The 15,575-nt window shown below is 39.1% G+C and overlaps 1 protein-coding gene across 1 annotated transcript in view; it reads right to left on the reverse strand.

Annotated features, from left to right (window-relative positions):
• The window catches only part of CORIN (corin, serine peptidase), a 152,148-nt gene that overhangs the window by 48,955 nt on the left and 87,618 nt on the right, over positions 1 to 15,575 (reverse strand). Inside the window, exons 6-8 of the mRNA XM_009885012.1 lie at positions 9,129 to 9,236; positions 6,368 to 6,484; positions 2,721 to 2,819 (exon numbers count right to left, since the gene is read on the reverse strand). Coding sequence (XP_009883314.1) covers positions 2,721 to 2,819; positions 6,368 to 6,484; positions 9,129 to 9,236 — 324 coding nt within the window. The remainder of the gene's footprint in view (positions 1 to 2,720; positions 2,820 to 6,367; positions 6,485 to 9,128; positions 9,237 to 15,575) is intronic.

A 15,575-nucleotide genomic window follows, 5' to 3' on the forward strand; every position in this document is an offset into this window, starting at 1 on the left:
GATATCTCATGTTTGATTTCTCCTTGATTACTGTGTGTATCCCAAGATATATTGCTTACTTTTCACCAGGAGGGGGGCAACCTTTCATGGGAGATTATATCTGACCATGAATTGCAATACACAGAATGATGGTTTGGTTCACAACAGGCAAGCAAAAAAGCCCAACACCTACTACTCCAATCACCTTAGAAGGTTCCTTCTCACCTGAATAGTTTGGTTATGGATATGGACTAGAGGACAGACCTTCACAGGTGATGTACATAGTAAGCATCTGCTGCAGACCACCTTAGCAAAAAGACGAGGTAGATGAACCCTTCTTCAGAGAGCTGGGAGATGCCTCATGATTGCAGGCACTGGCAATTGTGAAAATTTTAATCATGCTGATACCTGCTTGAAGGACAGCAAGTTGGTCTTAGAGGAGAGCCTCCTCACAGCACAGGAAGAGTCCATTCCAATGTAAAGCAATCAAGCAAGTGTGGCATAAGGCCACCTTGGTTTAACACAGATCTCCTGACTGAGCTCAAACATAAAAAAGAAATATACAGAAGAGGGGATAGAGCGCTTAAGTGAAATGTAGAGATTTCCAGACCATACAAGAATGGAGTTAGAAAAGCCAAAGCTCAGCTAAAGTTGAAAGTACTGAGCAATGTACAGGGCAAGAAGGAGGGCTCTTGTAAGTACAGTGGCAGCAAATGGAAACATAAGAGAAACGTGGGTCTGCTGCTCACTGGGGCAGAGGAACTAGTGACCAGGGACATGGAAAACACCAGGGTATTCGATGTCTCTTCTGCCTTAGCTTCCACTAAGGAATGTTATTGGAAGGCTGCTTTATATCATCTTCAAAAGGTGATGGCAACCCTGGCACCCGATGACTGGAAAAAGGCAAACATTGCATCCGTCTTTAGGAAGGACAAGAAGGAGAATCCAATGGACTACAGTCCAGTCAGTCTATCCTCAGTTCCCAGGAAGATTATAGACCAGTTTCTTCTGGAAGACATGTCCCCACATGAAGAAAAAAGGTGACTGGAAACAGCCAGCATGGATTTATCATGGGAAAGTCACATCTGATTAATCTGATTGCTGTCTCTGACAAGATGAATGGCTGTCATTCCCTTTTAATCAGTACTGGTATGTATCTGGAGTATTGTGCCCTGGTTTTTGACTCCCCAATTCATGAATGACATCGACATACTGGAACGAGGTCAGTGGAGGGCCACCAAGCAGATTAAGGGACTGGATCACATGATCTACAGTCAAAAGTTGGGAAAAGATTTGTTCAGCCATCAAAAAGGAAGGCTAAGGAGAGATCTCATCGCTGTGAATAATTACCTAATGGGAAGGTATACAGCCAATGGAGCCAGACTCTTCGAAGTGCGCAGGGATAGGATGAGAGGCAAAAGACACAAGTTGTAACACAGAGAATTCCAGTTACATATATGGAAAAAAGGCTTTTACCATGAGTGGCCTGACACTGGAACAGGTCTTCCAGAAAGGCTGTGGAATCTCTGTCCTTGGAAATACTCAAAACTCAGCTGCACAAGGTCACAGGCCACATGACTTAATTGGCACTGCTTTGATCAGGAGTTTGGACTAATTGACCAAAGATGTGAACTAACTTCCTTCTAATACTAAACATGGTACTTATGATTGTCCCTTTTCAAAAAATTAGGAGAAGCATTGATAGAACACATGTAATGTGTATACGCCCAAGTATCTTACATCTTTACTTCAGCAGCATATAGATGCCCCAGCATGGATGGTGCCTGTCTCAAAAAAACACTTGTGGGTGACAGTCACTACTTCAGAGAGACTGTGGAGTTTGGATGAGTTCACCTTCCCATCTGCATTCCAACCTAAATGGAATAACGGTATTGAAACAAGCCACGATATAGTGCCAAACTATACCTTGCAGAGATAATTGCTCAGCACAAAGCACTTATAGGATATGTCAACACATTCATATGTAAGCAAGGGCAAGCCTGCCCACGTGCCAAGGTGACCTGAATTGATGCGACCGTATTAACACATCACCAAGTTTTAATTAATTCTGAATAATTCTGAATATGGTTCTGCCCCATTTTCAAGACCTAGCCAAATACACTTCAAGTATCTGTTCATAGTGCTGCATTGCACACATGAGAAAGGGAGCTACTCAGAAGCAAGTGTACAGTGGGTGCAGGAGGCTTACATGGAGTGGTATAGTACAAGCCATAGAAATGAAAATACACAGTGTTGAAGACCCCAGTCCTCTACAATATGCATTGGTCAGAAGAATAACTAGTTTTGCCAGTTGAATATCAAAATTGTTTCTTCATAAAAGGGCTAAAAGTTCTCCAGACTACTAAACGCAGTACTATGTTTTCTTATATTTTAAAAATAAACCAGTAGTTTCTGCTTTACACTTACACTATGTTGTTGACTTTATGTAAACACTGAATGTCTTTAAATGCTAAGGAAAAGTGCAACTGCAAACACCCATTAAGAATGTACCAAAAATTCACAGAAGGGAAAATATCTCAACGTCAAATGTTACGAGTATCTCTTAGAACATGAATAATTGAGACTTATGATGAAACTTTTGTTTCAACTTTGCCCTTAATCGTTACACATGGGCATTAGATAGTAAATTAAAGTATTACTTACTGTGTCCTACCCTGCATCCTCATTATACTCTAAAACACCCTAAAACAGTGACAGTATGAAGCATGTGACCTACTTACTGCAGTTTGTCTGGCTGTTTCTCATCTCACAGAGAGAAGTTCCACAGGGATCAGGACAGGAAGTACATCTCTGGTCTCCCTCCTGACAGAGGGTTTGACCTGAGGAAAACAGAAATTTACTATTCTAATTATTCACCAGACTAACCAAAATTACTGGAGTGTAGTGATGAAACATACAGAGTTTACATTACAATTAAGTATTTCCTTTACATAGCTGAATAAGCATTCTACAGCATTTCAAGTACAGTAAGGAAGAAAAGTGTGCAGCACTGTCCAGATGTCACTTTTCTTTACCCATATGTTTAATATAAGAATTTATATCCCAGTTTCGGAATGAGAGGTATGGATCTCTGAAAGCCATTTAACCACAATCCTCTGGCAGAATATGAGAAGTCATGTAAATCAGATTTCAAAGGGAACAATAGGTCCTAGCTGAAAGAGAATACCCTCTGGGAATTATTCTTCAGTGGCATTCAGCTGATCTGCTTCTCATTTTATGATTGTTTTGGTGGACAATAAAAACCATCCTGAAGAAAGGTCGTCAGAGCTGAAGCTTTATTGTCCTCCTTTGGCCAATTAAAAAACAAACAACAACAACAAGAAACCCAAAAAGACTTTGTTCCTAAACATGGAATTCCAAATAACTAAAGCCAGCACTTCATCAAAAAGTTTCTGAGCACATCACCTGGGTAGTTAGTTTCTCTGACAGATCCCTGGACTTCTCTCTGTCTCAAAGTGGTGATAGCTCCTTTCCAAACCATTAAATTCTCTCTTCCGTATGACTTATGAAAAATTAGTCATTTGACTTACTATTCTGTACACAGAGACTGAACAGTTTGGATTTTATCATCTCATCCTGTTTACAATGGTTTGAAACTATTGCTTAGTGTTTGTATTGCACTACTGTCCATGGACATTAAACATTCAGTCATAGCATCCTTATATTGGGCGTACAGAAGATGCTGAAGAAACATCTTGTTTCAATCAGCCTTGCCCCAAAGAACTGATAATGCAGTCATATCTATTCATAATTATGTGGATTTACTTCCCTTCATACACGTTATATATTGAAGCAAAGAGGTACTTACTTTTGCTGTAGCAATTGACTGTCTTATTTTACAGGTGCGTCTGATTGCAAAACAGAACTTGAAACGTAGAGAAAAACTTTTGACTTCTAAAGCTATCACAAATCTTTGCATTAAAATTCAGTTTTTAAAGTTTGTTCTAACTCCTTCTTAACCCACAGTGGAAGAGTTTCTCAACTCTTTTAAAAATCTCTGTGCTTCAGTGTAAATTCTTTTGATCCTAGCACAGTCAATGTTGAATTTATATAAACACGCTCTACCCTGTCTTTTGAAGGGATCACAGAACCAGCTGTGAGTACACCTATATTAGATTTCTTTTGTCACAATATGAATGACAGCAGTAATGATAATAGATGCCATACCTTAAATTTCCTCAAGGTATGTAGCGAAGGAGACCATTTTTTCTCATTTGGATGTAGATGAAGCAATGGTCATTTGCAATCCCTGTATGAACATACTTGTACTATTACACAAGATGCCTGTACCCTTATATCGCCAAGTGGCAAATCACTAGATTTTGACCTTAAATTTCTATGCCAATTTCAAGTATTTACTATGTTTGTAACAAAACCAATATTCCAGATCACTTCAGCCCTAACTTCACTGCCTCTGCTAGGCATATCCAAATTGTTTGATTTGTACAGCAAAGAAGTCTTTGTATTAAGTGTATGTCCTATTATGTTTCCTGTACTTGCTGAGATCAACAACATATATAAGAAATACAAAAGAAAGGTACAAACAAGAATTCTGCCTTGCTTTTACATGGACTTTGCAATGAACTAAAGAGGAATAATCCAAATGAAGTCCCAATTCTGCCTACATATTCTCATGAAAATTTAGGATGGACAGAATATGGTTGCATAAAGGAAGAATTTTGCTCCACACAATATCACAAAATATTAGACAGTCGGTTTTGCACACTGAAGAATGAATAATAAGAACAAGGAAAACTTTCATGTTTAAAAGCTTTGCAGTTTAACGCTAAGCAGAAAAATCATATAGTGAGATGATTGACTACATAATTATCACCCCATCCTACTCCTCTGCATTTAGCATCCTTGAACCTATATCTGCTCATCTTGCCAAAATAAGATTTTTAACCATTTCTTTAACATCCACAGAGGCAATAAACAGTGAAAACAAAACACATTACTGACTTCCAGCCCAGATCATGCATCAACATTTTCATTTAAGTTCTCTTTTACTAGTGATAAACAAATTTAAGAGGCTTAAGTTGAGTGAATTTTAAAAGTTTACATGGTTGCTTATAGAATGCTCTAAAAAGTTCTGTACTTTTCAATTTATCCCATTCTCCTGCCTCATCTCTTTTATATTAAAAATTATAGTTTCATAGCAGCAAGAAGAGCAATAAGACTGAGGCTGGACATCAGGAAAGATGAAGAATAAAAACCAACCATTTTGTAAGATTGCACAGTCAGAACTAAGGACAAAACTTGGTGCTCAGTTTTTAGATTGCCACAATCAGAACCAGAAGAAATTTCATGCAAAACCTTTTTGTAACATCAACATTTATTGCGCAGAAGAACAAGGGTAATTTCTGTGTTTCAACTTCTCAGTTATATTTTGGAATGGAGATGTTTAAATTGGAGTAGAAAGATCCCAAGAACTTAATAGGAACAGAAGGGACTGAGTAGACACACTTATGAAAGGATTTCTTCTAGACTGGCTTCCTGAAGAAACGAGGCTTATTTAGCCACACTCTGTATTTATCTCTAATCACAGGTCTGTTCTACTGTAATAACTTTTGAATACATTGTCCTATTACCACTACATTTGGCAGCACTAGAGGTTTCTAATAAAGTGAATTCCTTTAATTTCTTAAAAATAAGAGTCATAAGAGAAAGACATTAACAGTTCTTTCATTGAAGGAAAGCTGCAATTTGAACCTATATCTTACCAGGAACAAGAGAATTACATATGAAAAATACCTTCAAATACTGAAACTGTAACAATATGACAACATCTCTTTCTGAGCATCAAAACATACCACAGGACACAAGTCTTTAGGAAATCATGCGGCAGTGCTCAAGAAACTGCCTGATTTCCTTTTCTTTCATACAATCCATCATGGGACTACTATTAGGTAGCTGTGGTAATTTACATTCTCTTATATTTTCCCTCAGTCACACTAAATCATTAGTTTACTTATGAAACCATCCTTTCTCTGACTCCCAAGTTCTGGTGAAAAAAAGATTTTAATGAGAAAACCCCTCCTTAAATGACACCAATTCCTGTGATAGCACCTTCTAATTGGTGCAGACAATGTGAGTGTGTATTCATTTATTTCAGGTAACAGCTGAACATGTCAGATAACCAAATATTATGCAAAAATCACCTCTATTTCTTTAACTTTTTATGTTTTTAAGGACTAATAAAATGCTGCTTACAACTTGCTGTGGGAAAGCAGACACCAACCAGCCTTAGCAAGTGGTATTTCACAGGCAAAGAAAGTAAATTTGTCAGACAGCTTTAGCTAAAGGCACTTCAGAGCAAAGCAGTCAATGGTAGATTCAGTAAGAGTAAAATGAATGATATCCTTACTTTCACTGCAGTTTTCTTCATCACTTCCATCTTTACAGTCGTTATCTCCATCACACTGGAATGCACTAGGAATGCACTGCCCATTTCTGCACTCCACCAGACCCTGACTATGACAAGCTAGAGAAAAAAAAAAACATCGTATTCTGATCAACTTCAGTTAATGAAGGGCTTAATTATTTTTGAACATCATCTTGAAGGTATTTTAGGAGGAGCAAATAACACTGCTTAGTATTGGAAGGTCACTTTTTCATTATGTAGGCTATGTTTTCAATAGCCTACAGCTGCACTAATCTTTAACTACAGGGACTGAAACTATGTATGTCAGGTGTTAGCAACAGGCTGAGGTGAAGGTTCAGCTTTTCCAAGAAGAAAAACCCATCATTTTTACTCATATAAAAATTGTCACCTTTTCTTTGCCCACTTACTTACATTCCTTTATTCAGATTAGGTTCTTAGGGAAAATTGTAGGATAGTGGTTGTGAAGTCAAGCACTGAATGACAGCAAGAATCAAAGCTGCATAAACATATGACTTATGAGAACTTTAATCACATTAAAATGAGTGCTAGCACTCCAAGACTTGACTTTGCAACCTCAGCAATATTCTAGGATAGCTGTTTTGCAGATATACACCATGATCACTGGAGCAGACAGAAGTCCAAACTCCGAGGTGGTGTGATAGACTACATACAGACATATCAGAGAGCTGTCACAAACTGAGAACACCTATAGTTTGAGAGGTTATATACATTCATTCATTACTCTTTAACAGGAACATTACAATCAACAAAAAGCTAATTCTGTAATTAATAAGAAGCTGAAACACAAGGCAATGCTGGTACTTTTCAACAACGACAACAAACATTTAATTTGCTGCAGCTGTCTACCAGAAGGAGCATTTGTCAAGTGCAATTGTGAAATCAAATAAACTTATAGTTTTGCCTCACAAATAATAAGTAAGCATACTACTTATTTTACATTTGGGTGGGGTTTTTTTTATTTTTAAAGCAAGAAAACACTAATTTAGAGATTAAGGGTACTTACAGCAATTGATTTCATCTGATTTGTCTATACAGTCATGGTCACCATCACATACCCAATCAGCTGTTATACATCTCCCATCTCCACACTGATGATGTGTCACTGGATTACAATCTAAATAGAATGCAAATTTGAGGACAAAAAAGTTAAGTTCTATTTGTATAATTTAGATATTTGATCAATTGCTTTATGCCTATAAGGTAAACATTCTCACCAATAAGCCATTTTGAGTTATTAAATTACAATAAGAGATTTTCTGTACCTGCAGATTTTTTTGCATATGGTAGCTACACATGTTCTGAATTCTATTGCCTATATAGAGAGTGATGCACTTGTTCCTCATCTGAGGTGCACAAGTTGTTTCCATTTACAAATAAGTAAGTTTCTAGATCTTTAAAGCAGATTAAAAGATCTTCTGGCTTCCCATCTCATGGAATGATTTTCAGTTACCCAACAGTTTCAGTTGCCATCAGAAAAAAATCATTCCTTACATTTATTTTTTCACTAAAAAGTGGAAAAAAAAATGTTTCTCAACAACCATATTTGGCACTTAATCAGGAACTATGGTTTTTTTTTTCCATATGCTCAGAATTTTCCATAAGGATGATCTACAAAGAAACTATTCCAATCTTTATCTTACTCTTTCTACCCAAATGATTCCACAAATAAAGAAAACCATTCTGTTGAGCTGGCTGACTTTACATCAAAATAAATAGGGAGCATAGACATAGTCCAGTCTGCCAAATCTGCTATGAAACCCAATTATAGCCTGTAGAAAAAGTTAGATCTTAAGTTTTACATAGAAAAAAACTATGTCAAGATAGGAACCGTAGGAGTCAGATTAATGTTTAGAAAAGTCTTTAATCGAAGACATTTTATGAAAAAAAAAAAACATCAAACCCAAAACAAAACACAAAACAACCAGATCTGACAAAAAGTAGTGAAAGATCTTAGAGTATATTTAATTTGGAGAAGAAACGTAAAACAAATCTCAGAAACAGTTGTGCCTTGATTTTTACTTTTGAAACTCTCTGTGCTTTTCCTTAGAAAAGCAAAACAAAAAAAAAAGGTGAGAAATAATATTTTAATGTTTAAAGATTTATTTTAGAGCACTTAATTTTTTTCAGGTGTAGTACCAGGAGCAAAAGTTAGAAAAATAAGGCTTTCAAAGTTTTCCAGTATTTACATGTGAAGATTTTTTTTTTTTTATGGCAAAACTTCATTATTTTCCTATGAAAGTCAAGCGTAGGTAGAAAGACAAATATAAGGAGGCAGAACACACAAAGTTGATTGAAAACAGAATTTGAAAGACACAGAATTTCATCATCAAAACATACAACTTCACCATGAAGCTTATGTAAAAACAGTTCAGCTATAAAACAGTTGGCATCACCAGTGTGTAGCCTTTTATTGTCTGCTTTAATCTCAGTTAAATTCAACAAAGTTAGTAAGAAAGCAATCATAACATCTTGAATTAATTTAAAACAAATTTCAAATCAGAATGTGCCTTAAAAATACCACTACCTTCAAAATTTCAATTGACCCAGAACTCTCCTCTAAACCTTTTCAAATTGCATATAGAATTTGTGAGCTGTTTTTACTTTGCCCAAAAAGAATAACAGCAGGGTATACTACTGGTTCAGTGGTTTAAGGAACAACACTGCTGCCTCAGGCAATACTGCTATCTTGAAGACTTCAGAAAAACATAGAACTTCCATTTACCACAGTTTTGTTCATCGCTAAGGTCTCCACAGTCATCATATCCATCACAAACAAAGGTATAATTTAGGCATTTTCCTGTGTTGCAACGAAATGCATCATCACTGCAGTCTACAAAACAAATTTTTGTAAAATGTTAACATGGAACATTCATATAAACTATGAACACTGGAATGTATTGACACCCTACAGTTTACAGGTCAGCATTAATAGTCTACGTGTAGCAGTTTATTAGCATCTAATATGGAAAAACAAGAAAAATCAAAAGCAATTTTCAGACATTTTTTACTCTGTTCTTACCAATTGCTTTTTTGATCAATAGCATGAGAAGAAAGTGCTCTGGTTACACATATGGACCAAAATGTTTAATTAATTTATATGCATAAAGTTCTTAAGAAAGGTTGCATTGGGTAGATTACTAGGACAGTCTTGAGCACCTGATGTGGATATTAGGTGGAGCTGAAGCTTCTAACAGCAAAACAAGATCCCCAGACCCTACTTTCAAGCCTGTCTTTGATATGACAATGATTTCAAATGAACTTTGTTTTACACAGTTTTGAGCTCAGAATTTGGTCTGATGTCATCTCATCAAGGAATTCTTAGCACTGTCAGCCCTAAGTGGGTTTAGCCTTTCTTTCCATGGCTGAGGCCTTCAGTAAAGCCCTGATAAATATTCTTTGAGTATACCCAAAATGCTTGAATATCAGGTTTGATAAAAAACATGGATTCTACTTTGTAGTTAGGAAAGGGAGGAGAAGAGAAAATAGGGTTAGTGGTGTCTGGTCTCATTAGTAATAATTTTTGATCACAGTTGGGAAGTAGGTGACCTACTTTTACTGCCTTCCTCTTGGCTCTTCCTTCACATCTGGCTTTTCCAGAGAGAATGCCAGGATATATAGAACAGCTGGGTAGACAACCCTTCCTTCCCGTTGAAGCTATGCCACTGGAACCAAGGAAGTTCTTTATGCCCTTTCTTACTAGGATATGTGGGCATTTTAAATGAGCTCTTTCCTGGACAACACACAGAAAGAGCTCCAAAAGCAGGGCCTGGAACAGAAGTCTCTTCCCCTCAGCTGAGATGCTCAACCACTAAACAACAGAATCACGCTATTGCTCGCTTCTCTCTTCTTGGCATGCGACTCCTGTGTTCGTGACTGCACAGTGGTCCCACTTTGAAAGAAGGGTGTCCTTCTAAGTATATGACACATTGAAAGGTGCAGCACTCTCACAGAAGGTGCAGTGGGGTTTCTATCCCTCCAGATCAATGTCAGCCAAGTGTTCCACCTCCTAGGTGAGTGCTCTAACTAAGTTTCTCAAGGCTTTACCAACCTCAACTCTAGAACTTGAACACAAATCACTTCTTCCCCTTCCCCCACAGAAGTATTCATACTTTCTACAAGTTTCACATCAGTTCAAACACAATTTATAGGACAATGCAAAGGACAATGCTTCAGGACACAAAGTAAAATAATACGGCTGAGCCGTGAGCTTTGTAGTCAATAGTTAATTTAGCTTTAAAAGAAGAAAAGGCATGAAACAGTAAATACCAAAGCCCCCAAACTAAATGAAAATATTTAAGTTCTAGTTTCATGTAAGCAGAACAATAGCCAGCTGAGAGTAAAATTCTAAACGTTAGTTGTTTTGAGTATGCAACAGTGTGAAGCACTCTGGCAACCTTTATCCTTATTGTTCAGCCTGTAACTGACAGTTTCTATGCTTCCATTGCTCCTCATGCAAATGAATCAAAGCTGTCTTTTTTTCTATGTTGTTTCGTCTGGATAAGTTTACTGTTTAGTTTCCATCCATACCCCCACTCCTGTTTACATTCATACCTCTGCAGCTGCAGCAGTGTCCTTTAGGGTATGGCAGCTCTCAGGCCCACACAGACAGGGTAAACAAAAAGAATACAAACTGCCTTAGAAGGAAATAAGATTTATTCGATGAAACTCTAACAGTCTCAACATACATTTTCTTCAAGATATTGGCAATAATATATAGTATAGGGTGGCTAGTTACTTCCACCAGAATAAGATGGCTTCTTTGCACTGCCATCTGTAAAAGGCTCAACTTAAATTTTGTTAATGATGAGAAAAGCCTGGTTTTCATAAAATAAAATACAAATTCCTATTCTATACTCCACTAAACACAAATAAAGCCCGGTCAATCTTTTGCATTCAGCAACCTTTTCATCTCTGTTCATGCATACCCTGTTTTCACCACTTTACTATTGCATCGTGTGTCCTTCTGACCATGTATCACCTCAGCCCAACACTCAGAGGTCATTTTAGGACTACTACATTTTAAAGATGTATGTTTAGAGACATATGTGAGACTCATGTACAAATTCTGCCACTTCTAAGAGTAAATAAGACCTTAACTCAACAAGATGCTCTATTCTGGAGTGCGGCATGCAGTGGCACATGTGTGTAAATATTTTCTTTTGTATTTTATTACCAAAACGGTCTTCATCATGTTCACCCTTTGTGAAAGAGAAGTATGACCGAGAAAGTCACATGAGAAGGAAGAGGAAGCTAGCGTACATACTAGGGAAGTGTGTGTGTAAGGCTAGCCAGAGGGATATAAGAGAGACTGTTGTATTTGGTACGTTACATGTAAAACTTGGTCATCAGGATCCTTCTGACAGTTCCAAGTTTTGGCACTGCGAGTTTATGCATTTGTAGATCAGCATTACAGCTTCTTTCCTGTTCATATCCCTACGTGATAGCTGGCTGAGCTGAATTCTGATTCCTCAGCTGGTACCTTTCATTTCACGAAGTCACAGAGAAAATTAATACGCAACATGATGAAATCCTAAATATCAGGTTTTGGCTGCAGCTGTGTAAAAAAGCGATGCTGCTAAGTAAATTAAACTATACTTTCAAAAAGAGGGATGGGTTCTGCTAAAGCCTAACTATTGCCTACATACTTATCATGGCCCCTCAAAGACAACAGAAAAATGCATGTCACAAGCCAGGAATAGAAAAGTGATTGCATCAGGTGATCAATTTCTTGATCCAGAATCCTGAAAGGAGATTCTAGAAAGAACTATTAATACAAAAAAAAGATTAAAACCAGAGACTTCTACATTTTATAATGCATATAAATTTCAATATTAAAACTAAGGAGGCACAGCTGTAAGATTCACTCATGTAACTTTAGACATTTACATCATTTAGTTTCTAAAGCACATAGCCCATTTAAAATATCTGCTTAGTATCAGACAAATCATGCATCAGAAGTGTCTGTTTCTCTCAGTCAATTCTCCATACAGCCAGTTTAGACATTTAGCTCAGATAAAAATCACCTGCACAGGAATAGACGACTCCCTCCCTAATGCACGTAACTTCATAACTAAAAAACAGAGACATCTCTCCAAGCTGGTAGCATCTAAAACAAATAAAAGAAGTCCTGTGTTTTGGGACTGCAGATGGGGGAAGCTTCGACAGGAATCTGGACATGCCAGGAGAATGCCTCTGGATACATTTACATTTTTCTGATCTGGAATCATGAACCAAACCTGATTGAGCAGTACCTTTAAGACCAAAAGTATTGAGGTGAATGGGCTTCATCTCTTGTCACCTCATCCTGCCATCAAAGGAGCTGATCACAGCATTACAAACACAAATCAATGCACCCATCAGGTCACTGGAACAGGCACTGAAGCAACAGACAAGCAAGCTGGTCTGCTAGTATTGCATCTGTCTTTTCTCTAACAAAAATGGGGGAGGAAATGTAGAGATTGAGAAAAGAAATATTAGAATTAGCATTAATTAAATTTGAAAGGAAATATGTGTGCACATAAAGGCATCAGTAGCAAGAGCAGAATGAGACTGAAAGGAATGCTATATGTAAATTGCTACAGAGCACTGTAATCCTGACTTCATTTAAATGATCAGGCAGCAAGAAGATGAATAAGCACCTGACCTAAAGATAAGGAAACAAGAGTCATTTGGGTTGGAAAAGACCTTTAAGATCATCAAGTAAAACGGTTAACATAACACTGCCAAGTTACTATTACACCATGTCCCTAAGCATTACACTTACCTGTCTTTTAAATACCTTCAGGGATGGTGACTCCACCACTTCCCTGGGCAGCCTGTTCCAGTGCTTCACAACCCCTTCAGTGAAGAGATTTTTCCTAATATCCAATCTAAACCTCCTCTGGTGCAACATGAGGACACTTCCTCTTCTCCTATCACCTATTACTTGGGAAAAGAGACCAACCCCCACCTCGCTACAACCTCCTTTCAAGTAGTTGTAACAGCAATAAATAAGCCTCCTTTTCTCCAGGCTAAACAATCCCAGTTCCCTCAGCTGCTCCTCATAAGACCTGTGCTCTAGATCCTTCATCAGCTTCACTGCCCTTCTCTGGACACGCTCCAGCACCTCAATGTCTTTCTTGTAGTAAGGGCCCCAAAACTGAGTACAGTATTCAAGGTGCAGCCTCACTAGTGCAGTACAGGGGGACAATCACTCCCCTAGTCCTATTGGCCACACTATTTCTTATACAAGGCAGGATGTTGTTGGCCATCTTGGCCACCTGGGCAAACTACTGGCTCATATTCTCGCAGCTCAGAAGGCCAATCATATCCTGGGCTGTATCAAAAGAAGTGTGGCCAGAAGGTCAAGGGAGGGGATTCTGCCTCTCTACTCCACTCTGGTGAGACCCCACCTGGAATATTGCATCCAGCTCTGGAGCCCTCAACAGTAGAAGGACATGGACCTGTTGGAGCAGGTCCAGAGGAGAGCCACGAAGATGATCAGAGGGCTGGAGCGCCTCTCCTTTGCAGACAGGCCGAGAGAGTTGGGGTTGTTCAGCCTGGTGAAGAGAAGGCTTCAGGGGGACCTTATAGCAGCCTTCCAGTATCTGAAGGGGGCCTACCAGAAATCCGGAGAGGGACTTTTTACAAGGGCCTGTAGTGATAGGACAATGGGTAATGGCTTCAAACTAGAAGAGGGGAGATTTAGAATAGATATCAGGAAGAAGTTTTTCACTCTGAGCATGATGAGACACTGGAACAGGTTGCCCAGGGAAGTTGTGAAGGCCCTATCCCTGGAAGTGTTCACGGTCAGGCTGGATGGGGCTTTGAGCAACCTGGTCTAGTGTCCCTGCTCACAGCAGGGAGATTGGAACTAGATGATCTTTAGGGTCCCTTCCAACTTAAACCATTCTATGATTTTCTTCAGACAGGTGTCAGCCAACACCCCCAGGTCCTTTTCTGCCAGGCAGCTTTCCAGCCACTCTTCCCAAAGCCTGTAGCGCTGCATGGGGTTGTTGTGACCCAAGTGCAGGACCCGGCACTTGGCCGTGTTGAACCTCATACCATTGGCCTCAGCCCTTCCATCAAGCCTGTCCAGATCTCTCTCTAGAGCCTTTCTACCCTCAAGCAGATCAACGCTCCTGCCCAACTTGGTGTCATCTGCAAAGTTACTGAGCGTGCACTCAATCCTGAAGATCAAGAACAACCCTGGAGATACAAGGAAAGCAAAAAAATTTAAGTCTTGGGAATATTTTCCGAAAAATACTCAATCCCTACAACTTTAAAATGCTTGTCAGAAGAGTAAATCATCACTGCCAATCAAAAAGAAACCAAGACAGTAGGAGAACACAAAAGCCAGTGTTTTTCACTGTCAAAACCAAGTGATTCTGTCCAGACCACTTGTGTACGCACTAAGGGTGAGACAATTAAATCAATGAGATTGAGTGCAAGTGAGTGAAATAAGTGTTGTTTAGGATACACATGGCCTTTCTTCTCAATCATAGAATCGCTAAGGTTGGAAGGGACCTTTAAGATCATCAAGTCCAATCATCAACCTACCCTGACAAAACCACCCCTAAACCATGTCCCTAAGTTACCACATCCACCCTTTTGTTAAACACCTCCACGGATGGCAAAACCACCACCTCCCTGGGCAGCCTATTCCAATGTTTAATAACCCTTCCAGTGAAAAAATGTTTCCTAATATCCAGTCTAAACCTCGTCTGACCTAACTTGAACCCATTTCCTCTCGTCCTATCACTTTTCACCAGGGAGAAGAGGTCAGCCCCCACCTCTCTACAACCTCCTTTCAGGTAGTTGTAAAGGGTGATAAGGTCTCCCCTCAGCCTCCTCTTCTCCTGGCTAAACAACCCCAGTTCCCTCAGTTGTTCCTCATAAGGCTTGTCCTCCAGACCCCTCACCACCTTTGTAGCCCTTCTCTGGACACGCTCCAATGCCTCAATGTCCTTCTTGTAGCAAGGGGCCCAAAATTGAATGCAGTACTCGAGGTGGAGCCTCACCAGTGCCGAGTACAGGGGGATGATCACTTCCCTAGTCCTATTCCTGATACAGGCTAGGATGTCGTTGGCCTTCTTGGCCAGCTGGGCACACTGCTGGCTCATATTCAGCCAGCTGTCCACCAACGCCCGCAGGTCCTTTTCTGCCAGGCAGCTTTCCAGCCACTCTTCCC

The sequence above is a fragment of the Charadrius vociferus genome, unplaced genomic scaffold, assembly GCF_000708025.1.
Source record: "Charadrius vociferus isolate BGI_N301 unplaced genomic scaffold, ASM70802v2 scaffold134, whole genome shotgun sequence".
NCBI classification, from domain to species: Eukaryota; Metazoa; Chordata; class Aves; order Charadriiformes; family Charadriidae; genus Charadrius; species Charadrius vociferus.